Genomic DNA, 23984 nt, shown 5'->3' with positions numbered 1-23984 from the left:
ATTCTCCTTTTGAGGCTAGACAAGGCAGCCCAGTTAGGGGGAGGGATCCCAAGGCAGTCAGCAGAGTCAGAGACAGCCATTGCTCCTGCCCTTAGGGGTCTCCCATGAAGACCGAGATGCACTGTTACATATGTGCAAAGGGCATAGGTCCGTTGCATGCATATTCTCTGTTTGGCAGCTCAGTCTCTGTGGGTCCCTATGGGTGGATTTATTTCTTAATATCAGTGGCTATTTGTAATGGTTTTCTTTTTATTGGTCTGTTTTTTGTTGTGATTAGAAAAACAAACAAACAAGAGACTCTGATACCTTACCCTAAATTATAACAGGTTTGGGGATTAGAGAGTTGGCTACAAGGTTAGGAGCACTTACTGCTCTACAGAGGACCTGGGTGTGGTTCCCAGCATTCCCACTCCTCTGGGGAGTATATGAGGAGAACACGCCCATATTGTAAGACTAAGGCATACAGGAAGACAATTAGGAGACACCTCAGTGCTTATTACGTTACGTGGTACAAGTGCTGCATCATGCCCCCTGAGGAATGAAAATTCCTCTTATGGTTTTGTTTCTCAAGACTCAGTGTCTGGTACCACAAGGCTGAGAGTGTGCAGGAGGAAGTGTCAAGGGGCATCTGGTGGGGTGGCTGAGCCTAGAAGACAATAGGGAGTTCGGTGCTTGCTGAACTTACTGCTTTTGCTTCAGAGGAAAAAAAATACTGTGATAAGGTTGATAACGCCACCCTGAACGTTGAAAAACAAGGCAAAATGGGTTAAAAACAATCTGTGAAAAGATCCTGTATTTCTTGGAATCAATAAGTCTGTGGAGGTATTGTTTCCCTAATTGGTTCTTGATTGTGTCAATAAAGATGGCAGGAGCCAATTGCTAGGGAAAAAAGGTGGGATTTCCGGATCCCCGGAGGAGAGGAGGAGACAGAGATAGAAGGGTGCTTTTCATCTTGACTTTGGGGAGAGTAGCGCGTTCACCATGTAACGACTGGAGGCAACCAGAAGCCACCGGCAGAATTCTGATATAGGATAGCTGATGAGTTTAGGGCAATAGATTCCACGCCCAGCAGTTGTATTTTCTGGCTGGTTTTAAAGTGTTAGAACTGTCTGGTGTTTTCCTTTCGGGGTGGGCTGGAAGAGAAAGAGCACAGTTGGGGTAGAATTCGGTGGGCTTTGGACCGGGAGGACTGGGCAGAGGACAAAGTTCCAGGGAAGAGGTAACCAGGTGTAGCACGGGCTGGCTGGAGAGCTTTCAATCTCGGAGCTCGGGTTTGGCCAAACTAGCTGGGACGAAGAGATAACCATGCAGGTGAGAACGCAGCCCTGGGCAAATGAGCAATCGTGGATTTTAAAATTGTACGTAACACGTCTGTTTTCAACATTACCTGAGATTAAACTACTATCTATGCGTTATAAAGTATAAAAGCTGTATCTTTTTGTCAATAAACATATGGGCTATCTTGATTTACCCCCAAATCGTGTCAGTCTCCTTCCCTCGCCGATTCCACACCTCCTCTTTGAGACCTGAACCCTGCTGGAGCTAGACTCTGGCGGCGATTTTTTTTTGTTGTTGTTGTTGTTTTTTTCTGTCCTAGAACTTGCTCTGTAGACCAGGCTGAACTCCAACTCACAGAGATCTGCCTGCCTCCATGTCCAGAGTGCTGCTGGGATTAAAGGTGTGTGCCACCACGCCCAGAGATTTTGTGGGAAATTTTTAAATCTCGTGGACACCATAACCCATGTAACTGGTCTGATTTCCTTGCTCATTGGCTACCAGGAAGTTCAGTGGACACATTTATTCTTTTTATAGTATCTGGGGATACTTAATGTCCCATTTTCCTACTTGATCTGCTGTTCTTTCCCAAACAGCAGAGACCTGTCCACCATGCCAAATCCTGTTTGGGGAGAGATGAAGTCGATCAGGTAGGTATATGATGAAAAGCAACAGGTCTTGGAAGACAAAGGGAGAAATGGTACCATTGACTTTTCCTCAAATAACTGCCCTTCTACAAATAAGGTGAGGTGTCTTGAAGATGGCACAGCCACCGATTCTCTGGATATTTCAGGGTAGAGTAACCGTGGATTCCTGAGACTCCAGAGAATTATGGCCATGGACATTTGGAAGATTTCAGTTGGAAACTTATCAACTGTGTTTCCTTGATAGAAGTAAAGTCACTGAGGAGTCAGGAAGGTCTGGGCTGTGTCTAGTCTTGGTCCACACTTGAACAGAGACACAGAAGACCTCAGGGAAAATAAGATGGAAGAAATGAAATGAAGGTAAAGAAGAGAAAGAGAAAACAGGAGAAAGGAGGAGAGGGAAGAATGCACACCTGAGCATGAAAATCTATGTGCACAGGGGCCTGGTGTTGCAGATCTGAGAGCACAGACACTACGGGGAATGGGGGGTTGTGTGTGACAAGTTTAAGACTGTAGGAACCAAATGTAGGAATTTCAGGTCTTAGTTCAAACTTAAAATTCACCATCCCAGGACACATTCCTTAGTCAGAGGACACCCACCGGATTAATATTCAGAGGAAGAAGGGAGAGGCCGATTAACATTCCTCAGACCTCAGGGAAGGAAACCCATCTGCGAGTGGGGAAGGCCCAGAGCAGGGAGACACACGCCAGGGGAAGGGCCCAAGATGAGAGGTTATCAGGAAGCTGGGCCCTTAACGTAATAAACCTGGGCAAATGGAAGCCACTTAGCTAACACTCATTGCTATAAAGATAATGTGCAAATCTGAGTCACCTAGACACCAGGCCTGGGGACGGCTGTTAAGGTCAGCCTTTGTGGTTATTGTTTAGGAGATGAAACTGCCCTAGTATAAAAACTGTTCTCAGCCTTGGTTCAGGGTTCCTCTTGCCTGCGTGTGAGGGAACCCCGGTGCACTGGTTATCAATAAACCTCATGTTATTGCATCGAATCTGCTGTCTGTGAGTGCTTCTGGGGGAGCACGTCCCCTGGTTTGGATCTTAGAGTCCAACAAGATCTGTCTAGGCTACAGAGTGGGTTTAAGGTGAGGCTGGTCAACTTAGGTAAAGAGAGAGCTAAGGGTAGAGTGATTCTCTAGAACCCCCCTGTGAGGGGCTGGGGTGTGGCTCAGTGTTAGAGCCCCTGCCTAGGATGCCCAGGGGAGAGAGTGGGAGCCCGGCTCAGCGGTCCACCCCTTTTACCTGGCTGGTGAGCACATGGACTTATTCATGGGTAAGGGAATTCTTCCTGCCTCTTCACAGCAGTCACACAGCGGGTATTACTATCACAAGTTTGTCCGTTTGATTTCTTATGAGAAAACCAAGGTTCCGGGACAGAATGAATAAGTGTGGGAATGGGTGAGTAGTAGGCAGTGAGTGTCCAGGGTGTCCAGTGTTAACTCTGCCCTGCCATGCCTTTGGGCCTGGAGATGAACTTCATTCTTGGTTCCAGCCACTGCGTCCTGTCCACCCTCCAACACACACACACACACACACACACACACATCAAGGAGCACTGGGGCCAGGCCTCCAAGCTGTTGAGTATTTATTTGGCCCCTTGAGCAGCACAGGGGTCAAGCTGTGTGGGAAGAGCAAAGAAGAGACTGGGAGAAAGGAAATCAGAGGCTTCGAAGCTGATTGTCAAAGCAGAGGGTAGGACCCTGGGGTGGGGGGATGCGAGATTTCCGACTTTCCCACCTCCCCACAGGATCATTGTGGTTTCTGGGTACTGGAGTGGTGCTGGAAGTCAGAAACATTTCCATTGTGGAGGTAGGAATGAGTGCAATGTTTGGGGAGCAGGGAGAGGCATGTGGGGAGAGAGAGAAGGGGCTGGAAGCAAGGGGTCTGGGGTCAGGTGCTTGCTTGATGGGAATCAGGGTGCAGGTATTGGCCTGGCTCTGTCAGGGGGCCGCAGAGAGTGCCACTGGGCAATGGGCCTCCTGGGGTTGGCCAACATGTCCGCCCAGTGCCGTAAGCCGGCCCCACCGACTGCTGCGCCCACCGCCACTCTCCCGATGGCCTCATTCTTGCCCAGTTTGTCATAATCCAAAACGGTCAGCTCCACCTGGACTTTCTGTAGTGGTCAGAGAAAAGAGGGGACATAGGAAGGAGGGAGAGAGGAACAGGGGTTATCGCTCAGGACATTTTCTCCCTGTGACCAGGCTGTGTAGAGACACTGCTGCAGGAGCTTGGGGCAGAGAGGTGTGGCAGTTGGAAAGGACAAAAAAGGTGACTAGGAACTTTCTTTTGTTTGCAAATGAAAGTTTTCCTTCCTTTTTCTGTTTTAAAAAGGCTTTTTCTATAGGAACTGGAATGTCTGGGCTTGTTGGGGACAGGCATTCTGTCGACACTTACAAGTCTTGCTTCGGGGAGAGCATACCCACAGCCAGGTTTTAGGGCCAGGCCTCCTGGTCTCCAGTGGAGGAAGCAGAGATGGACAGTAGGACCTCAGACCTTAGGATCTGGCTTCTTCAATGTACACAGGCTCCTCTCCCTTTGCCACTATCATCCTTGGGGGCTCCTGTGGTGGAGCCATTCTGGCGGAAGCAGGGGCATTGCTGTACTTACCTGCACCTGGTCGCAGGGCACCTCAAAGCTGAAGGCCTCGTTGTAATAGGGGTTCAGGGTGTTCTTCTTAATGGTGGTTTTCTTCTTCCGAACCTTTTTACCTCCCTGGAGCAGGTGCACCTTGACGTAGGGATCTGGGGAGAAGAAGGCCTCCTTTAACACCCCACTGCCAGGCGCATGGGGATCGGGCTGTGTGGAAGCGTTGAGTGTTCTCCTTTGGACCACCTTAGAATCACCCCCATGCGCACCTCAGATTCCTCCTTTCTGGATGAAATCAGACCTGTATCATCCCTCAGCTGGTATGGGATTCTACTATCCCCTAAGAGACCCTCCAGGTCAAGAACCTTATGCAAAAACACACTCCCTGTCCTGATGGGTTTTTGGTTTTGTTATTTGTTATGTATACAGCATTCTTCCTGCATGTATGCCTCCAAGCCAGAAGAGGGCGCCAGATCTCATTATAGCTGGGAATTGAACTCAGGACTTTTGGGAGAACAGTCAGTGCTCTTAACCTCTGAGCCATCTCTTCAGCCCTGGGACATTTTCTTAATTAGGGATTAATGTGGGAGAACCAGCTTACTGTGGGTGGTGTCAATCCTGGATAAATGGTCCTAGCTGGTATAAACAGGCTGAGAAAGTCATGCAGAGAAAGCCAGTAAGCAGCACTCATCCCCGCCCCTCTGCTTCAGCTCCTGACTCTAGGTTCCCCGCTGTGTTTGATTTCTGGCCTTGACTTCCTTCAATAATGGAATGTGACATAAGAGTTGTAAGATGAGATAAACCTTTTCCTCCCCAACTTCCTTCTGACCATACTCTTTTTCACAGCAGTAGAAATTCTAACACACACACACACACACACACACACACACACACACACACCTTGCATAATTTTTTGTTTCTCACACACCTGAGAGTCCTCCTACATCCATTTTCTTCAGGTTTTTAGCTTCCAGGACAATGACAGTGAGCTTCCCGGCCGTGGGGACATAGCGGAGAGAGAAGCAGATATCCCCCAGTTTCTCCTGCTAAAAGAAGAAATAGATCCTATCACTTAAGTCGGTCTGCTGTCCCTTGTCCCTTGCTTTGAAATGGAATGCTCCCGAGTCAAGCTCCAGGGTTGTCTATTCTAGGAGCCAGCTAGCTCACCCTCTGGCATCCGTGAAAGAAAAAACAAACAAACAAAACAAAAAACAGAACAACAACGGGGTCGGGGTGGGGCTTGCAGACTGTGCGAAAGTCTGTGATCCGATTGGTCCAGAGTAGGGATGGAAGGGGCCCGCACATACTCACCTCCTCTTTGGGAGCTACCTGCAGTTCTCGCCAGGCCTGCACTGGGCGCCCCAGGTTTACTGAACTCATAGGCACCCGCACCTCCCCAATGGCATCGTTTCGAGAAAAGCGATCGAAGTCATACACCGCCATGACCAGCACTCTGCCCCCTAGTTCCACGTACGGGACCTGGTGAGAGGGCGGGTAGGAAATCAGAGAAGTGGGGGACAGCATATTCAGGTGTAAGTAAAGTGGGACAGTGAGGTTCCAGGGACCGCAATAAAGTACAGGGATCCACAGACGGAAACGGACATATACAATGACCAAGGCAATTGATTGACAGTGCTCTCAGGGACTCTAGGTCCTAATGAACAGCTACCCACCCCCTACACAAGCTGGCAACTGCAACCTGAGCTGTGTCTTCTTCCAGGAAAAGCTGAAGGGGTCAATCCTTGGCAGTCCAGGGGTTAGCTGTAGACCCCATGGACCATGGGACCAAGACAACAGGAACTCACCTTGAAGGCAAATGTCTCTCCAAAGTGTGGATTCAGGGTCTGCCGATGCACCTTGGTCTCATGTCGCCTCCGCTTGTCTGGCAGCAGATAGACACTAACGTAGGGGTCTGAGGAACCTCCTAGGTCCAACGCCGCCAGTCCCTCGGCTTGCAAGATGCCCACCAGGAGCTGTAGGTGTCAGCACAGCATGAGGACTCTAGTCTCAGCCTTCCTTTCAGGGAGTCTTCCACTAGGAAGGGAGAACTGGAGTACCTGAGACTGTCTCACCCTCCTTCACACCCACCTGGCCAGTCTGGAAGTCATAATCCAGTGAATACTGCAGTCGGCCTAGCTGGTGCTTGTCTGATACCTGCTGTCCTGGCATGGATGGTGAAGGGTCCAGCTCCTCTATTTCAGGCTGAACCTAGAAAACCAGGGGCAAGCTGGTAGACTCCTTCCCTGAAACGAGTACCCTCCAGGCACAGAAGCCTCAGGAGGCTCACAGATCCCTCCCTCAAGCCATCAAGGATTGTTTGTCTAAACAGTTGTTTGATTAGTAATGTGTGGAATGAGAGAGACATGGTAGCATAAAGACAACATATTTATCAGCATTTGATTGGCAATGTCTGCTATGGACAGGAAACAGACATAGTGAGACACAGTTCTGGGACTGTCTATTCCTCCACACCCTAATGACTGTATTGGGATAACAGTACAAATTACCACCACTGATACTGTCACAGGAAAATGTGCAGGAGAGATGGTATATTTAGCATGTGCTTGGCACTTAGAACATAAGTAGTATTGTTGTTGTTGTTGATGAGTGGCAAAATACCAAGGTCACCTTGTCAGGCATTCTGATTCACTATGTCTGTGTGACATTACATCCAGATTTTACATTTCGACAAAGATGGAGTTGATTCTGACACAGGATGGCTTAAATAATAGGATTGGAGGCTGGGTTCCAGGACCCCAAAGGGAATCCTTGGAGGTGATACTATGATAACAGCTACTTGTTGAGCAAGGAGGGAGGTATGTGTTAATTACCATGACCTTGAGGCTCAGAGAACAAGGGTGTAGTTCCAACAGATGAAAAATGGTCCTTAGGGTTGGAAACCCCAAATTGCCTGGCCTGCATCCTACTGTGCACTCAGGTGCCTAATATTCTACCAGAGTATTTTATTACCATTACTATTATTGTTGTTATTATTGCTGTAGTTGTTGGTTTTTCGTGACAGGGTTTCTTTGTGTAGCTCCAACTGTCCTGGAACTCTCTCTGCAGATCAATCTGACCTCAAACTCAGTGATCCGCCTGTCTCTGCCTCACTAGTACTGGGATTAAAGGTGTGCGCCACCACCGCTCAGCCGTCTTTTTTTAAAAAACCTTTTTTAAGATTTTTAATTTTATTTATTATTTTATGTGAGTGCTCTGCTGCACATACAGCTGCTGGCCAGCAGGGGGCATCAGATCCCTTTATCGATGGTTGTGAGCCACCACGTGGTTGCTGGGAATTGAACTCGGGACCTCTGGACCATCGCTGCAGCCCTGTTATCTTTTTACTACTTATTTTTATATCTTAGATTATGTGTAGGTGTGTGTCTTCACACGGACATGTGCATGCGAGAGCAGGCATGCACGGGATCCAGAGGCACTGGATACCCTGAAGTTGGGGTTACAGGTAGTTGTGAGCTACCCTATGTGGGTGATGGGGACAGAACTCAGTCCTACGGAAGAGGTACAGGTGGACAAGTGCTCTTAAGCACTGATACGTCTCCCTAGTCTTTTATTTTTGAAGAGTCCATCTAAGTCCTCGCCCAATATCTCTCTCTCTCTCTCTCTCTCTCTCTCTCTCTCTCTGTCCCCATTCATACACATATATGACATATATGCTGGAGTAAGTTCTTCAAAATATTTAGGGTAGTGTGGCTGTAGATAGGACTCTGTGTCTGTGTGTGTGTCTGTGTGTGTCTGTGTGTATAAGTGTGTGTTGTATATGTGTAAGTATGTATGTGTATGTGTGTAAATGTGTGTATGTGTGTGTATGTGTGTATATATGTGTAAGTATGTATGTGTGTAAATGTGTATATGTGTGTGTATGTGTGTGTCTGTATGTGTATGTGTCTGTATATGTGTAAGTATGTATATGTATGTGTGTAAATGTGTGTATGTGTGTGTATGTGTGTGTGTATGTGTGTGTATGTGTGCATATGTAAGTGTGTGTATATGTAAGTGTGTGTATATGTGTATGTGTGTAAGTATGTATGTCTGTGTAAATGTGTGTATGTGTGTGTAAATGTGTGTATGTGTGTGTGTGTATGTGTGTAAGTATGTATGTGTGTAAATGTGTGTATGTGTGTAAGTGTGTGTATGTGTGCGTCTGTATGTGTGTCTGTCTGTATGTATGTGTGTGTCTGTGTGTGTATGTGTGAGTGTGTGTGTAAGTGTGTGTATGTGTGCATACGTGTGTATGTGTGAGTGTGTGTAAGTGTGTGTATATGTGTATGTGTGTAAGTATGTATGTGTGTAAATGTGTGTATGTGTGTGTATATGTGTATGTGTGTAAGTATGTATGTGTGTAAATGTGTGTATGTGTGTAAGTGTGTGTATGTGTGCATCTGTATGTGTGTCTGTATGTATGTGTATGTGTGTGTCTGTGTGTCTGTGTGTGTGTATATGTGTAAGTATGTATGTGTGTAAATGTGTGTATGTGTGTGTATGTGTGTGTATGTGTGTGTATGTGTGTATATGTAAGTGTGTGTATATGTGTATGTGTGTAAGTATGTATGTGTGTAAATGTGTGTATGTGTGTAAGTGTGTGTATGTGTGCGTCTGTATGTATGTCTGTATGTGTATGTATGTGTCTGTATGTGTATGTGTGTGTCTGTGTGTCTGTGTGTGTATGTGTGTGTGGTGGTGTGATGTGATGTATGCCTGTGTACGTTGGTATACACAATCTATTTCTGTGTATGTGGAGGCTGGAGGTCGATTTTGGATGTTTTTCTCTATCATGCTCCACCTTATTTTTTTGAGACAAGATCTATCATTAAACATAGTTTCCCATTTCTGCTTGACTGGCTGGCCATGGCGTTGCAGAGCTATGGCTGTCTCTACCACCCTCCATCCCCCACCCCAGCCCTACTCCAACTATAGCAGCTATAGACATGCACAGAGCGTGTCTGTATAATCTCAGCCCCGATTTCACTTTGACTGAGACTAAGTCTCACTTTGTAGCCCAGATTGGCATTGCAACCAATCTATATAGCTCTGGCTGACTTCGAACTCACCGCAACCCTACCGTCTGGGCCTCCCCACATGCTGGGGCTATACATGTTATGCCATCACATCCAGCTCAGACAGGAGAGTTCTCGTGGATACACAGTTGCTAGCTCTGATCCCCAGAGTTCAGTGAATAAAGTAGGATTAAGAAGTGAAGGAGCCCAGGACACAAGATAGCTGGGACATTCACAGGAGCGGGAGGTGTTGGGGGGGAGCGGTGTGCAAAGGGAAGGGTTGAGAGGCTAGGCTGTGTGTCACACCTTATCTATGTAACTCCGGCCCAGCTCCTTCACTTCCTGAAGATGGACTTGGGCTTGGGCCTGACTCTTTTTGCCCATCCGTCTCCGACAGCGCTTCCGGTAGAGACAGAAACAGCTGCTGAAGACCAGGAGGCCTGAGCCCAGCACGATAGTCGCCAGGACCCAGGCAGGCACTGCAGAAGGATGGACACAACATGTATCAAAGCACTGGGAAGGTGGCTGGCTAACTCAGTCTTGATTCCATACAGCAGCTTGAATCTAGCATGGTTTTTCCTATATCCAACTCCATTATATTTTAATCCCAATTTTCCATCCAACCAATCTCACCTGTAAACTTCAGTTTATGCCCTAACCCAAGCTTATGCTACTTGCTTTCTTATAATTCTGACGTCTCTACACCCATTTTAATTTCAGCTCGACTCCTACTGCTTTTAGAAGCTTTGCTCACTCCCGGGCCTCCGTTTCCATTCACCCACTTCTGATCCCATTCCATGCCACACCCGTGATCCATTTCTGGTTTTCCTCAGTATTTCAGAGTCTAGTCTAGGATACCGACCCACGATCCCTGCCGGATTTTCCAACCTATCCAACCTATCCACCAGTCTTTGCAACTGAGACCCTTCTCTGGGGATCCTTTGAGGCTTTCAACAAGGGCTAGCCCAGGGTTTCCTCACCTGCGCCTTGCCTGATGCGGCTGGAGTCTGGAGGTGTCTCAGGCGCTGGAGACCCCGGGGTCGGGGGTTCCGGGAACATGGCGTCGGGGTCCTGCGGTGCTTCCTGCAGAAGTACCCAAATACCCTATTCCTCCACCCCTCTCCTACCCAAAGCATCCAGTGAGTTTTCTCACGCATCAAAGAACCCTAAGTCCCATTGATTTTTGGTGCACACTGGGAGTTAATTTCAGCCTCTCCACGCCAAGGACGGGCTTTAGGGGACCCAATTCCATCACAAAAGGGTACTCCCTCTCTGTTTACCACCCCAGCCATTCTCTTCTACCCCTTCCTCGCTCTTCCCTAGGGCTTGAACCGGAAGTGGGTACAGGCAGGCGTGGGAACCAGCAGACCACAGTTGCCCCCGAGCGACCGCCAGGCTCCAGGCAGGGTGATAGAAGTGCTGGTTGCTGGGCAACGAGCCTGTTGCCAAGACAACGGGAGGGACTGACGCACAGAAACGAAGTCCGGGCGGTGCCGGTGCATGGGACCCAGGTCCGGGATCCCGTGGCCCAGGGAAGGCGGCCTGTGATCTGTGCATTCACAGTAGCTCCTCCCTCCTCATGGGACCCCTTGCACCACCACTCTTGCTGGTAAAGTGGGGAACCTGCCCCGGCACCTCTGCTGGGCCTTCACATCCTCTTGCTCATGAGTCTCTCTCGTGCACCCTGACTCTGTCTTCACACCTGTTCTCGCGACCGTCTCGGCCTCCACTTCTTTCTCGACCCCAGATGGACATCTTTCCTCTTCTGTCCCCCACAACCTTCTCTCGCCCGCGTCTCTACTGCCCTCTGTTGTCTAGCCTGTCTCTCTCGGTTTTTCTTTGCTTTTTTGACTACCAACCTGCTCCCTTTGTTTCCACACCTGTCTCTTCTCTCCACAGAGCAATCTCCTCCGTTAGGGCTTCAACCTGCCGCTCAGAGTTGACCCTTGTCAGCGACCCTCCTCTACCCCTCCCACACACGCCGATCCCCCCACGAATGGGACTGAGGATGTGGCTTGGACAGGGTGTCCAAACAGCTCCTACCTGCTAGGTGGCTGGACTGGACCCTCCTGGAGGTTCTGTGGGCTGCCGGGACCCCGCCCCCAGCACGTGGGTGGATGGCGCTGTCCTGTGTGTGCTGATCACACAGCTTGGCAGGGTGGGGGCGCGACTGAGCCTAGCCAGGCTAATGTCTGCGCCCCTGTGTGGGAGCGTGCGCGCGCGAGTGTATGTGTGCATATATGTGCGTGCGTGTTCTGCCCGGGAGAAGGGAGAACGCACTGCTCCGCCCCTCGGCCCGCCACACCCGAGAACCACCATGGCGCCCACGTACGTTGATCTTAGTACCCTAGAATGTTCTGACGTCTGGCTAAGTCATCAGACATCTACACTGAGTGCCAGTCCCCACAACACACACGCACACTTTTTGCAATGCAAATAACTGGATTCCAGAGAAGTTGGTTTTAGAAAACCTATGAAAAATCCCCTCTCTGGAGACCCAAGTCTCCAGAGACTCAGCTACCCAGATTCTCAAGGCAAGGAATTGGAGCCGCCAGCATCTCTGCTCTCAGACATCATCCTGTTCCCTAAACCAATCCCAGGAAGCAAACCCTTATGTCCCTGGCTGCAGCCAACACACAGCCTATACTGCTTGTGTATATGTGTGTGCGTGCACATGTGTGTTGGTGTGCAGAGTGGTGCACATTCATGTGTGGGTGCGTGTGTGTGAAGGTCAGAAGACAACTCTGCATGTTTTCCATCAGGTGCCATCCATCTTTTAAAAAATTAAATTACACTTCTTTATTTGTATGGAGGAGTGGGTTTGTGGGGGGTCAGAGGACAATTTGAAGGCCATTGGCTCTCTCCTTCAACCATCTGGGTCCTGGTGTCCTGGGGATTGAACTCAGGTCATCAGGCTTGACAGGAAGGGTCTTTCCCAGCGGAGCCATCTCAGTATCCCTATCTATGTTGTTTTGAGAGATAGTCTCTCACTGGCTTGGAACACACTGAGTAGGCTAGGCTGACTGGCCAGTAAGCCCCAGGGATCTGCCTACCGCTGGCTCCTCACCTCTGCCACCACAAGCAAGACCCACCACACCCAGCTTCTTCCACAGGGGCTCTGGGGCCCAAAATAGATCCCCAGGTTCCCAAAGCAATCACTTTACCAACTAGGCTATTGTCGCAGCCCAGATCCTGTGCCTTTAGGGGGTGGTGGAATACAATGTCCTCCTCAAGTTTCCTGAATAGGTGTTTGCTTAGTCTTTAAGTCTGGAACCTCTCTCCTACCTCAGTATTATCTCCAGAGACAAAAACCCATTAGCCACCTTTGGGGAGAATGGTTTAATAAATTATATAGAAGGAAATGTACAGACATGAGGCACAGGAGACTACAGGTAAAGGGACTCCCTTCAGCTTTGGATTAAAGGAGGCTGATTTGGTTTCTGAGGTAAAAAGGGGGCAGGTACCTGCCTGCCTTTGCTCCTCAGGTAGTAGAATTCCAGATCCTGAGTCCTTCTGAATCCAGGTTCCAGCCTGTCTCTTGGAGAGCCTGCAACCCAGGCTGTAGCTACCTCTACTCAAAGAACAGGAAACCTACCTGTCACCCCTGCCCTCAGGCTTCAGTGCTCACAGGCCCACAGCTGAGGTACATCAGCCCCTTCCTGCCCTTGGACAACAGGAGATGGGTTTCCAGTGGTTTCCTCCCACGGGTTTGGGAAGGCTGGCACTCCAATCCTCAGTTCTCTTGGAGGTCCAGATATCTGGGCTCCAGGACAGGTCCAGATCTGGCCTGAGTACTTTTGTGTCTGGTCTCAGCACCCAGAAGCTGAGACCTCAGACTCATGGGCCCTGATGGCAGATGCATTCTCATACAGTAAGCTTGCCACGTTCTCATATATTGCCTCCTTTGGGGCGAGGGCTCGAGCTGGCATCTGGAGGGATCTCAAGATGCACTGATGGAGAAACACATACTGGGCCTAGGGAGGACACACAGAATGAGGAATGCTTCCTGAAGGGTCTCCCATCTCCCACCACACCCATGCTGTCCCCGAAAGCTCTTCACCTCCGTCTGCACCATCAGTGGCCGGCTCTCTCTCATCTTCTTCACAAAGCTGAAGGGACCCACGAGCCCCTCACACTCCAGCTGCCGCAGTAGAACATCCAGTGCAATGAGGGTGCCTGTCCGGCCCACGCCAGCACTAGGCGAGGGACAAGACTGGTCAGCCATCCGGGACAGAGAGGGGGAAGTCTGGAGTTCTAGGTGCTGAGATTGCATGGGTTTGGATCACCCAGAGAGTGCAGTACTCAGCAAGGCACAGTTTAAACAGGGATTGAGAAGCAAAGGAGGACCATGACTGGGCCTGGGGTTTTCCACATCCATTCGTCATCTGCTGTGAACCCTGCTTCATCTTTTCAGTGTTTCCAAGCATGAAAATAAGATGTATCAGCACACCCACTTTACAGGTGGCAAAATGAAAACTGAGGAAAAAGTCTCATGTCCCAGGCCACACAGCTAATAACAGGTCTGGAACTGAAATTCACAGGAAGAATGCCTAAACAAATTGGCTTGGGGGGTTTTGTTGCTTTGCTTTCATTTGATTTGTTTGTCCACACAGGATTTCTCTGTGTACTGCTTGTTGTCCAGGAACTCTCTCTGTGTAAACCAGGCTGGCCTCAAACTCAGAGAAATCTAACTAGCTCTGCCTTCTGAATCCTGGGACTAAAAGTGTGGACCACCCCTGTCTGAGGTTTGGGTTTTTCAGAACATAATTTCTCTGTGTAGTCCCGGCTGTCCTGGAACTCAGTCTGAAGACCAGGCTGGCCTAGAACTTAAAGACCCACCCACCTCTGCCTCCCAAGTGCTTGGATTACAGGTATGCCACCATGTCCCGCCTCAAATCACTTTTAAACATTATTTGACTTTTAATTATATGTAGGTATGCATGTCTGTGATGGATTCTGAGTCCCTGGGGACAGGGACAGAGCGAGAGGGTGACACTCACCTGCAATGCACAATGGGTGGACCTCCATCCATGGTCTGATCTAACCATTGCCGAAGCACCTTTTGGAAAGCCAGCAAAGGGTCTGGGGAGTAAGGAACTCCGTGATCTGGCCAGGCCAGGTAGTGGAATTGGCGCACAGACAGAATCTGCTGTTCTTTCATCTGAAAGGAGGTAAGGGCTAAGGAGGGAGGGCATAGAGGCTCCAAAAGTTTCTATGCCTAATAGGGGATTCTCTGAAACACACACTGCAGGGAGACCTCTGGAGGGGTTCTGGATAGCTTTAGAGGGACTCACATGGAAGAGCTGAAGATGCCTCACTGTCCAGTTTTCTGTCACCTCCTCACTAATCAGTGTCACTTGCAGCTGCCCATGAGTGCAGGGATGAGCATCCAGGGGCCAGTAATGCTCACACTTCACCTGGGAAGGGAGACAAGGACAGTCAGCAAAGAACAGTGCACTTTTTGTTTTTATTTGTGTGTGGGTGTGGTGTGGTGTGGTGTTGGTATCCTGTGGGAATGAATATGCCTGTGTGTGCATATCTATGTGGATGCCTGAGGCTTTAGCACCAGGGTAGAAATCTCTTCTCACCCGTCCAGACTCTATGCAGTTGGTCAGCATCACCAGGGTGTGGCTCTGTTGTTCCCACACCATTCGCCAGAAATCACTCACAGTGTGAGGCAGGGGACCCTGGGTTGCAATGAACTCCTTGGGGCTCCAGAGACCCTAGTTGAGGAAAGCAGGTGTGTCAAAGGGCGGTCACCAGATGACCACGCCCTTCAGTTCTTTATCTCTTCAGGCTCATTGAGTGCCACATCTTGCTGCCAACTTACAGGCATAAAGCTGGCGTTGATATAGTCGGAGCCTGGTTCCTCAGGGAGGGGCTGAAGAGGAACCCGGGACCAGTCGTCTAAGAAAACACACCAGTATCAGCAATGAAGAGCAGGCTGTGAGAGGGTCTGGGGAGACAGCTCATCTGGTAAAGTGACCTCAGTTCAAGATCCAGAAGCTATATCAAAAAGTCAGGCATGGTAGCGTGTGCTCACAACCCAAGAGCTATGGAGGCAGAGACAGGAGGATACCTTAGGCTTACAGGCCAGCCAGACTTGATAAGTTCCAGATTATTTAAAACAAGGTAGGGATGGGTATGTGGCTTAGTCAGCAGGTAGAGTGCTTGCCTAGCATGCAAAAGGCCCTGAGTTGGATCCCCGGCGCTGTATAAAACCACATGTGGTGATTCCTATAAAACAAGCACTTGGGAGTAAAAGGTGGGAGAATTGGCCAGGTGGTGGTGGTGCATGCCTTTAATTCCAGTACTCAGGAAGCAGAGACAGAGACAAGCAGATCTCCATGAGTTCAAAGTCAGCTTGTTGTGCAGAGTGAGCTCCAGGACAGCCAAGAAGACTCAGAGGGTAAAGGCACGTGCCACCAGACCTGATGTACTAAGTTTGGTCCCTGCTACCCACATGGTAAAAGGAGAAAACTGACTCATGCAGGCTGTTCTCTGGCCTCCACTATAAACTTCGGTGCTGGGGAGATGGCTCAGTAGATACGAGAAGAGCATTTGGTTCTCTTGCAGAAGACCTAAGTTCAGTTCCCAATACTCATGTGGAGTGGTACATAAGCATCTGAAAGTCAGCTCCGGTTAATGCAAACCTTCTGGTCTCCACGGGCACCCACTACAACACACACACACACACACACACACACACACACACACGAAGAATAAAAATTAAAAATAATAAATTAAAAGTTGTAAAGTAGCTAGTGACTGAAGAAGGCATTTGAGGTTGACTTCTGGCCTCCACAAACAGATTCTTGCAAACCTGGATACACATGCTTGAACACAAATTTGAGACAGAGACAAAGAGATGGAGAGATGAAGGGACAGAGACAAAGAGAGACAGACACAGACAGACAGACAGACAACACACACACACACACACACACACACACACACACACACAGAGTCAGAGAGAGAGACAGAGAGACAGAGACCCAGGAATGGGGTGGGGTTCTGGCTGATTCCATGGGAGGCAGTTGAAGGCCCCGACACCAGAGACTCACAGGGCAGTACATTCCTGTAGCGGTTCTTGGAAACATTCTCTACAGCCGATGCAGTCATTTGAGACTGGCCTTGGCCCTCCAGAGCCAATTGCTAGAGGCAGAGAGACAGAGAGAAGGTTCAAGGTGTTGGATTTCCTTTGCCCACTTCCAACACCCTCACAACTCCATGCACCCTCTTCTTTTTATCCACTGAATCTTGGGACCCTAGCACTCACAAATGTCAGAACCTCCACCTTGGGATACTTGTGAGCATTTAGTAGAGTTGGGGGTTCCTCATACAGATGTGCTGGGTGAGGTGTTGGGGGATCCTTGTGTTATTAAGCCAAGTGTCCATCATTGCCTTAGGGTTTCAGTGAGTGGGAAAGAAACCTGCTAGACAGTCTCTGTATGACTAATAGAGATGGGCTGAGCATATGGCGGAGTGCTTGCCCAGCATGCACAAGGCCCTGGGTTGGATCCCCGGCACAGCATAAACCAGGTGTGGTGGAGCACACCTTCAATCCCAGCACACCCTCAGGGGAGGATAGTAGGTTCAAGGTCATCCTTGGCTATATAGCATGCTCCAGGCTAGCCTGAAATACATGAGACCCTGTCTCAGAAAGGAGATGACATTTACAGGTGGTCTACAGGGAGCTGTTGCTGGAGAAGGAAGAGCCATTTTCTTCAGTTGTCTAGTCACTGTTAGGTTGTTTTCCGTGCTTTAGTCAATAATCCCTCACCCAGTGTTCTTGACACCGAGGCAGGAGGACCACCAAGAGCTAGCCACACCTACTTAAGGAAACCTTGCCTCTAAAATAATACAAGAGAGAGCCATGGTGGTGGCCAGTTCTGCTACATCTCTTCTCACCCACCTGATACTCCTCAGCAAACCCACAGTTGCTGTCCTTCTCATTCTTCCGGACATGGTCAGCAAAGTCTTTGGCCAGGATATCCCCTGGGAAGCTGTGGTGAGAGGAAGGGTAAAGCAAACAAGGACTTGGCTTGGAGAGATGGCTCAGTGGTTTTGGGCACTGGATGCTCTTTCAGAGTCCTGAGTTCAATTCCCAGAAACCACATGGCTGCTTACAACCACCTGTAATGGGACCTGATGCCCTCTGATGGCACACACAAAGTCTAGAATCTCTTGCCTTTTAGCAATTCCTGGTGCTAGAACACAAGTTGAGTTTGATACCCAAGACCCACATGTAGAAAGAGAAAACCAATTCCCACAATATGATCCTCTGACCTCTTCCCATGCACTGTGTTGTATGGACACACATAAATAAATAAATAAACAAATAAATAAATAACAATTGGGATAGGAACTGGAGAGATGGCTCAGTGGTTAGTGGTTGGTCTTTCAGAGGACTCAGGTTCAATCCCCAGCGCCTACACCCACATGGCAGCTCAGGACCATCTGTAACTCTAGATCTATTGGGATCTAATGCCCTCATCTGGCCTCCTCAGGCACCAAGACTGTGCGTAGTAAACAGACATACATGCAGGAAAACACTCATACACATAAAATAAATTTTTAAAAACTACGCTGGATATGATCAAACCATATTGCATACACATACAAATTTTTCCAAGTATAATAAAAATTTTAAAGAAAAATTGAATTGAGTCCTTGAATTGGCTGTGGCCCACTGCAAGGGTCACAGGTCCCTTCTGAGGCTTGTGTGAGGAGACTCATTGTCTCTACCCTCTGGCCGGCCCAGTGAGCAGCAGATGTGACTGACCTGACAGTGATCCTCTGGGATGCTTCCCCAGCCTCACTCACCTGAACACCAGACCCTTGGGCACTTCCTTTGGCTGCCTCTTCTTTCTCCTGGAAGGAAGACACCATGAAGCACAGGGCCTGAGCCCAGGACTAGGGATCCTACTCTTCCTTTCTGGGTTGTGACCAGCCAAGTACCATCCAGTCCTGTTCCGAGACTCACCTCTTCCTCAGGATGACAATCAGCAGGCCCACCAGGATGAAAAGCAGGAGGATGCCCACAATGACTCCGACAATGATGGCTGCCGAGAGAAGCAAAGGGAGGATGCTGGGGACCATGTGTGCATGGATGGTGTGTGTGTGCATGTGTGTGTGCGTGTGTGTGTGTGCATGGATGGTGTGTGTGTGTGCGTGTGTGTGTGCGTGTGCGTGTGTGTGTGTGCATGTGTGTGTGTGCATGTGTGTGTGCGTGTGTGTGTGTGCGTGTGCGTGTGTGTGCATGTGTGTGTGTGCATGTGTGTGTGCGTGTGTGCGCGTGTGTGCATGTGTGTGCGTGTGTGTGCGTGTGTGTGTGTGTGTGTGCATGGATGGTGTGTGTGCCTGTGTGTGTGCGTGTGTGTGCGTGTGTGTGTGTGTGTGCATGGATGGTGTGTGTGCGTGTGTGTGTGTGCATGTGTGTGCGTGTGCATGTGTGTGCGTGTGTGTGTGTGTGCGTGCGTGTGTGTGTGCATGGATGGTGTGTGCGTGCGTGCGTGTGTGTGTGTGTGTGCCTGTGTGTGTGTGTGTGTGCATGGATGGTGTGTGTGTGTGCGTGTGCGTGTGTGTGTGTGACTTGGCACATGTGTATAGAGTCAAAGAACAGCTTTTTATGTGGTCAATTTTCTCTCTTTACCACGTGGATCCCAGGGATCAAACTCAGGCCTTCAGTCTTGTGAGTCCTGTCTTTACCTGATGAGCCAGCTTGCCAGCCCAAAGCTCAGGTCTTATCTACAGGTTTGTCTTATCTCCATCCTCAGCTAGCTCTGTATTGAGAGGCCCACAGGGAAGATGGAAAAAAAGGAAAAGACAACCCTTCTCTGCAAATCCCTGGCTGTTAGCTGCACACCCAAATGCATTTTTAATGTATTACACCTCTCTCTCTCTCTCTCTCTCTCTCTCTCTCTCTCTCTCTCTCTCTCTCTCTCTCTCTCTGCATGTATGTATGCCAGGGTGCACATGTGGAGGTCAGAGGACAATTTGAAAGAGTTGGTCCTCTCCTTGGTCCATGTGGGTTCCTGGGGTTGAATTCAGATCCTCGGGCTTGGCAGCAAGCTCTTTCACCATATGATCCATCTTGCCAGCTCAAATACACTACAATACACCATTTCTTCTTTTACATTTGTGAGTGTGTGTAGGTGTGTACATGTGAGTATAGGTATCCTTAGAGCCCAGAAGAGGACACTGGATACCTTGAAAGAGGGAGCCTGACATGAGTGGTGGGAACCAAACTCAGTTCCTCTGCAAAAGCAGTGTGTACTCTTAGCTGGGTATGGTGCCTCGTGCCTTAAATCCCAGCACTCACGAGGCAGAGGCAGGCAGATCTCTGTGAGGTCAAGGCCATCCTCATCTATATAGTGAGTTCCAAATCAACCAAGGCTGCATAGTGAGACTTTATCTCAAAAGCAAGCAAAAGAGAAGTAAGTGCTCTTAAGTGCTGAGTCATCTCTCCAGCCCCCTAAATACCTCATTTCCGAGCTGACCTAAGATCTGAAGCACCACACTCCCTTCCTTGGCTTGATTAGTGACATTTGGCAGCATCTTCAGTTCTCACAATTTGCTGGTGGGGTGCTATCTGGCCCACGGAGGCTAGACATGCTGCTCTGCCATGCACAGAGAGGGCTGCCCACCAAACTAGAGAATGTGGCCCAGCATGTCCATTCTGATGAAAGCCAGAAACCCTTCCCTTGTGAAGAAACTATTCTGTTTTAGTTTCACTTCCTGTCTCTGACAAAAGCAACTTAAGCCAGGCAATGGGGCACATGCCTTTCATCCTAGGAGTAGGGAGGCAGAGGCAGGCAGATCTCTGAGCTTGAAGCCAGCCAGGACAGTAAAGGCTACACAGAGAAACCCTGTCTTGAGAATTTAAAAAAAAAAAAAAAAAAAAAAGGCAACTTAACAAACAACGGACCTATTTGGTTTACAACTCCAGGTTCCAAGGCATCCCCGGGGGAAGTCTAGGTAGCATAAACTTGCAGTAACTAGTCACATCGTATCCCCAACGTGGAGAGCAGTCACAGGCAGAAGGCAGTGAATTGATGCATGCCAGTACCCAGGCTACTGTCTCCATTCCTATATAACCTAGGATTCCCTACCCTGGGACCAGTGCCACCCAAAGCGCTACCTGCAGTGGGAGGGACTTCCCAGAAACCAAGACAACTGTCCAATAACAAGCTGACACATTGGTTAGCTTAATCTAGACAGCCAACCATCACACACTCCCTCATCCCCACAGCATCAGCTCTCCCAGGGATAGGTGCTTAGTCTGCTCAGAGATTTGCTTGCCAAGGGAAGAGTGTCTAGTGGTGGAGCTCTCCAACATCTGGTACTGCTCAAGACCTTGGTTGTTCCTAGGCTCCGATGGGCACAGTGCTCCCAGGATCCATCCTTAGATGCTAAGCTTAGAGGCCCCATTAGCCTCGGAAGTCCGAGGCTGCAGCTGCCCGGCAGTCCTGTTTGTATAAAGCTGGTAGGCAACAGGTTCCAGTAGGAATATGTAAGTCCTTTGTGACGATTGTGTACCTCACCAAATTGGTCCCCCAGCATCTGACAAGAGACTTTGTCCTGTCCAGAATGCTAGCTTGTGAAAGGAGAAACACTCCCAAGGAACAGATGAGCAAAGCAAAACTCATCATTGCGTCCACTTCTGCTTCCTGAACAGAATGGTTTCCTAGTATGACTAGAGGCCCTGATTCCTAGGAAGAGACAGAGGGAGCAGAATAATGCATACATTCAAAAAAGTCATGGTAGGGCCATCATGGCAGGGTGGGTTAAACTGCTTGCCTCGAAGCCTACTGACAACACCCACATGGAAGAAAGAACAAGTTGACTTTGACATCTATACGTGCATAGTGGCATGTGTGTGCACTCCCTCTTCCAATCCCCAAATAGATAAATACCTTTTCATAGAAACATTAGAGATAAAAATATACTGAGATAAATATCAGAGAAGGCAACTGTGGAGATGTAGCTCAGGGTTAAAAGCATTGGTTGCTCTCCCAGAGGACCTGGGTTCAACACCCAGAATCGCAAGAAAACTCACAACTATGTGAAACTCCAGTTCCAGGGAATCTGATGCCCCCCTCTGGCTGCTGCAGGTATGGCATGCATATGGTATACAGACATTCATGAAAGCAAACACCATACAGATTAAAAAGATAATAACTAATCTTTTAAAATTAAAGAAAATTGTTCTCAGATCAACAGCCTTGAAAGCCACAATGGTGTTGGAAATACACTGACTGCCAGCAAGTGGTGTGATGACGTCAAGTCAGTGAATTGTGTGTCTCGTGAATTTTATCTCAAGAAAGCTTAAGGAAATTAGTGAGTGGGTTCAGTTGGTACAGTGTGTGCATTGCAAGCAAGGTGACTGAGTTCCATCTCGGAAACAACCAGGCTTGGTGGCAGGTGCCTAAGATATCAGTCTGAGAAGGGAGAGACATGCATAATCCTAGAGCTGACTGCTCTGGGATCCGGCCCCCTGAAGCACAGCTCTATCTGACCAGTTTCAGGTCAACGAGAGATCAGCTCTCTAAAAGAAAAAAATTGTATGTGGAACTGTGAGATGGATCAAGGGGTGAAGGTGCTCACTAGCAGGCCCAAGGAACTAACTGAGTTAGATCCCTGTGACCCACAGCAGAAGGAAATAATGGATTCCTGCGGTTTGTTCTCTGACCCTTACATGGGCACTGTGGTACACCCACGAATAAATGAGTAAGTAAATAGAATAAAAAATTTAATGTGGCTGCTACATGAACCACATCCAGGATTATCCTCTGGTCACATGCAATCACACATGTGCACATGAACCTGCACACACATGTACACACTCAGAAAGAAAGACAGACACAGCAAAATCAGAAAATAAAAGGCAGACAGACCAAAACAAAACAAAATAAACAACAACAACTAACAAACAAAAAAGCCCAGGACCTCTCTGCAGGGCAAAGTTTGTCTCTGGGATTCTGTACTCACGTGTACTCTCTGTGTGGCAGGTTGTAGACACAGTCTGGGCCTTCAGATTATTAGAGATAGTTGTGACGGTGGCTGTGTAGGACTGAGCTGGATCAAGACCTGACACGGTCATGCCCTTCCCACACAAAGATTCATTTCTGGGGCTCCATTTCTTGCCCACTTCAACCTCAAAAGTCTCATAACCCCCAGATGGGCAGGACCAGGTCAGGATGACCTCATAACCCCCAGAAGTGCTGACACAGGAGGTGATGCTGACAGCAGCTGGTGCTAAGTAAAGAAAATGAGAGGAATCATTAGGACCCACCCACCAAAGCAGGTTGGGTTTGCACACCCAACTCTCTGAGAACTAGCCTATCTCTTCATCTCCAAATTCAAACACCTTATCTCCAAAGTCCTTTTAGACTACAACCCCCACAATGCCTTGGATTCTGTATTACTGAACATACAAGGTCACACACACAAGGCATTATGGAATTTGTAGTCCACTCACATTTTTTCCTTTAGAACTATTTTAGTTACGTGTATGCATTATTGTCTATATAGGGATATGTGTATGTGGGTAGGAGTGCCCACTAGAGCCAGAAAAGGGAATTGCATCCCCTCCACTTAAAGTTATTTGTGAGGCCCTGGACTTAAGTGGGAAGAACTGGACTCTGTAATAGCAGTAAATGCTCTTAACTGTTCAGCTGTCTCTGCAACTCTGAGGCTCCCTTCTTGCCCACAAGGTTCAACTTAAGCTTATTCTATCTACAAGGAGAATGGGGCACATCACCTGTGGGTACCTGGAGGCTTTGTATGGGACTTGGCACATTGTTCCTCTCTGCCCACGAGCTGAAGTTGTACAAAGGGCCAGACCTGAGAGTCTTGACCTCATACCAAGACTCCTTGGCATTATCTTTGGATTTGGTTTCATGTCCTGCAGGCTCTTGCTTTCCCTGGATCTCTTCTTCACTGAACGCAGTAGGTGTAGAAGTGAGAATAGGGGTCCTTAGGAGGACTGCGTACCAGGGCACCTATATGATGGCATTGTTTTTATTCTTTAGATCTGTCACCTCGTTGGAAGCTGAAGTTGAACAGAGCCCTAAGGGTCGTGTCCACAGCCAATCATGGTGGTTAACACGTGTAATCCTAGTGGGAGGCTGACCATGAGTTTGAGGATAACCTGAGCGACATTGTGAGTATCTGACTTAGAGTAAGAGACAGATGTGGTCCAGTTACCTTTCCTGCCACATGAAGCAGCTGACATTGAAAGAGTTTCTGAGGAGTGGTACTGAGTCTTCCTGGCTCCAAAGAGCCTGTTCCCAAGAGTTTTAAAAACAAACAAAAAACCCCTACAACCGACAGAACCTATAGGTTGGAAATTTCTACTTGCTGAGAAATGATAATTTTTAGGAATAAGGCCTATAAATCCAAACTCCAGTGACACCAGTGTAATGGTTTGACTGAAAATGGCCCC

General features: G+C 48.7%; 2 protein-coding genes across 6 annotated transcripts in view; both read right to left on the bottom strand.

Moving 5' to 3' along the window:
• Positions 1-3502: 3502 nt before the first annotated feature.
• Syt5 (synaptotagmin 5) lies at positions 3503-11844 on the bottom strand. 5 transcript variants are annotated; one of them, XM_076927697.1, is made up of 9 exons: positions 11579-11844; positions 10516-10618; positions 9842-10014; positions 6609-6728; positions 6326-6493; positions 5832-5999; positions 5449-5566; positions 4542-4675; positions 3503-4047 (listed from the first exon to the last, which is right to left on the bottom strand). In XM_076927697.1, exons 2-9 carry the CDS (start codon positions 10592-10594, stop codon positions 3847-3849), a joined length of 1161 nt encoding a protein of 386 aa, XP_076783812.1. In that variant the 5' UTR covers positions 10595-10618; positions 11579-11844; the 3' UTR covers positions 3503-3846. The 5 variants fall into 5 exon arrangements, with proteins under 5 accessions (XP_076783812.1, XP_076783813.1, XP_076783814.1 ...); XM_076927698.1 differs by lacking the exon at positions 11579-11844 and adding an exon at positions 11395-11532; XM_076927699.1 differs by lacking the exon at positions 11579-11844 and adding an exon at positions 11238-11257.
• A 999-nt stretch (positions 11845-12843) lies between these two features.
• The window catches only part of Ptprh (protein tyrosine phosphatase receptor type H), a 29068-nt gene continuing 17927 nt past the window's right edge, over positions 12844-23984 (bottom strand). Inside the window, exons 9-19 of the mRNA XM_076927694.1 lie at positions 22529-22795; positions 18522-18600; positions 18362-18409; positions 17451-17541; positions 16600-16690; positions 15366-15442; positions 15124-15258; positions 14830-14952; positions 14536-14696; positions 13596-13731; positions 12844-13509 (exon numbers count right to left, since the gene is read on the bottom strand). Coding sequence (XP_076783809.1) covers positions 13345-13509; positions 13596-13731; positions 14536-14696; positions 14830-14952; positions 15124-15258; positions 15366-15442; positions 16600-16690; positions 17451-17541; positions 18362-18409; positions 18522-18600; positions 22529-22795 — 1373 coding nt within the window. The 3' untranslated portion in view covers positions 12844-13344. The remainder of the gene's footprint in view (positions 13510-13595; positions 13732-14535; positions 14697-14829; positions 14953-15123; positions 15259-15365; positions 15443-16599; positions 16691-17450; positions 17542-18361; positions 18410-18521; positions 18601-22528; positions 22796-23984) is intronic.

The sequence above is a fragment of the Arvicanthis niloticus genome, chromosome 30, assembly GCF_011762505.2.
Source record: "Arvicanthis niloticus isolate mArvNil1 chromosome 30, mArvNil1.pat.X, whole genome shotgun sequence".
NCBI lineage: Eukaryota > Metazoa > Chordata > Mammalia > Rodentia > Muridae > Arvicanthis > Arvicanthis niloticus.
The sequence above is the reverse complement of the archived record's forward strand: the minus strand, read 5'-3'. Positions and strand labels throughout refer to the sequence as shown.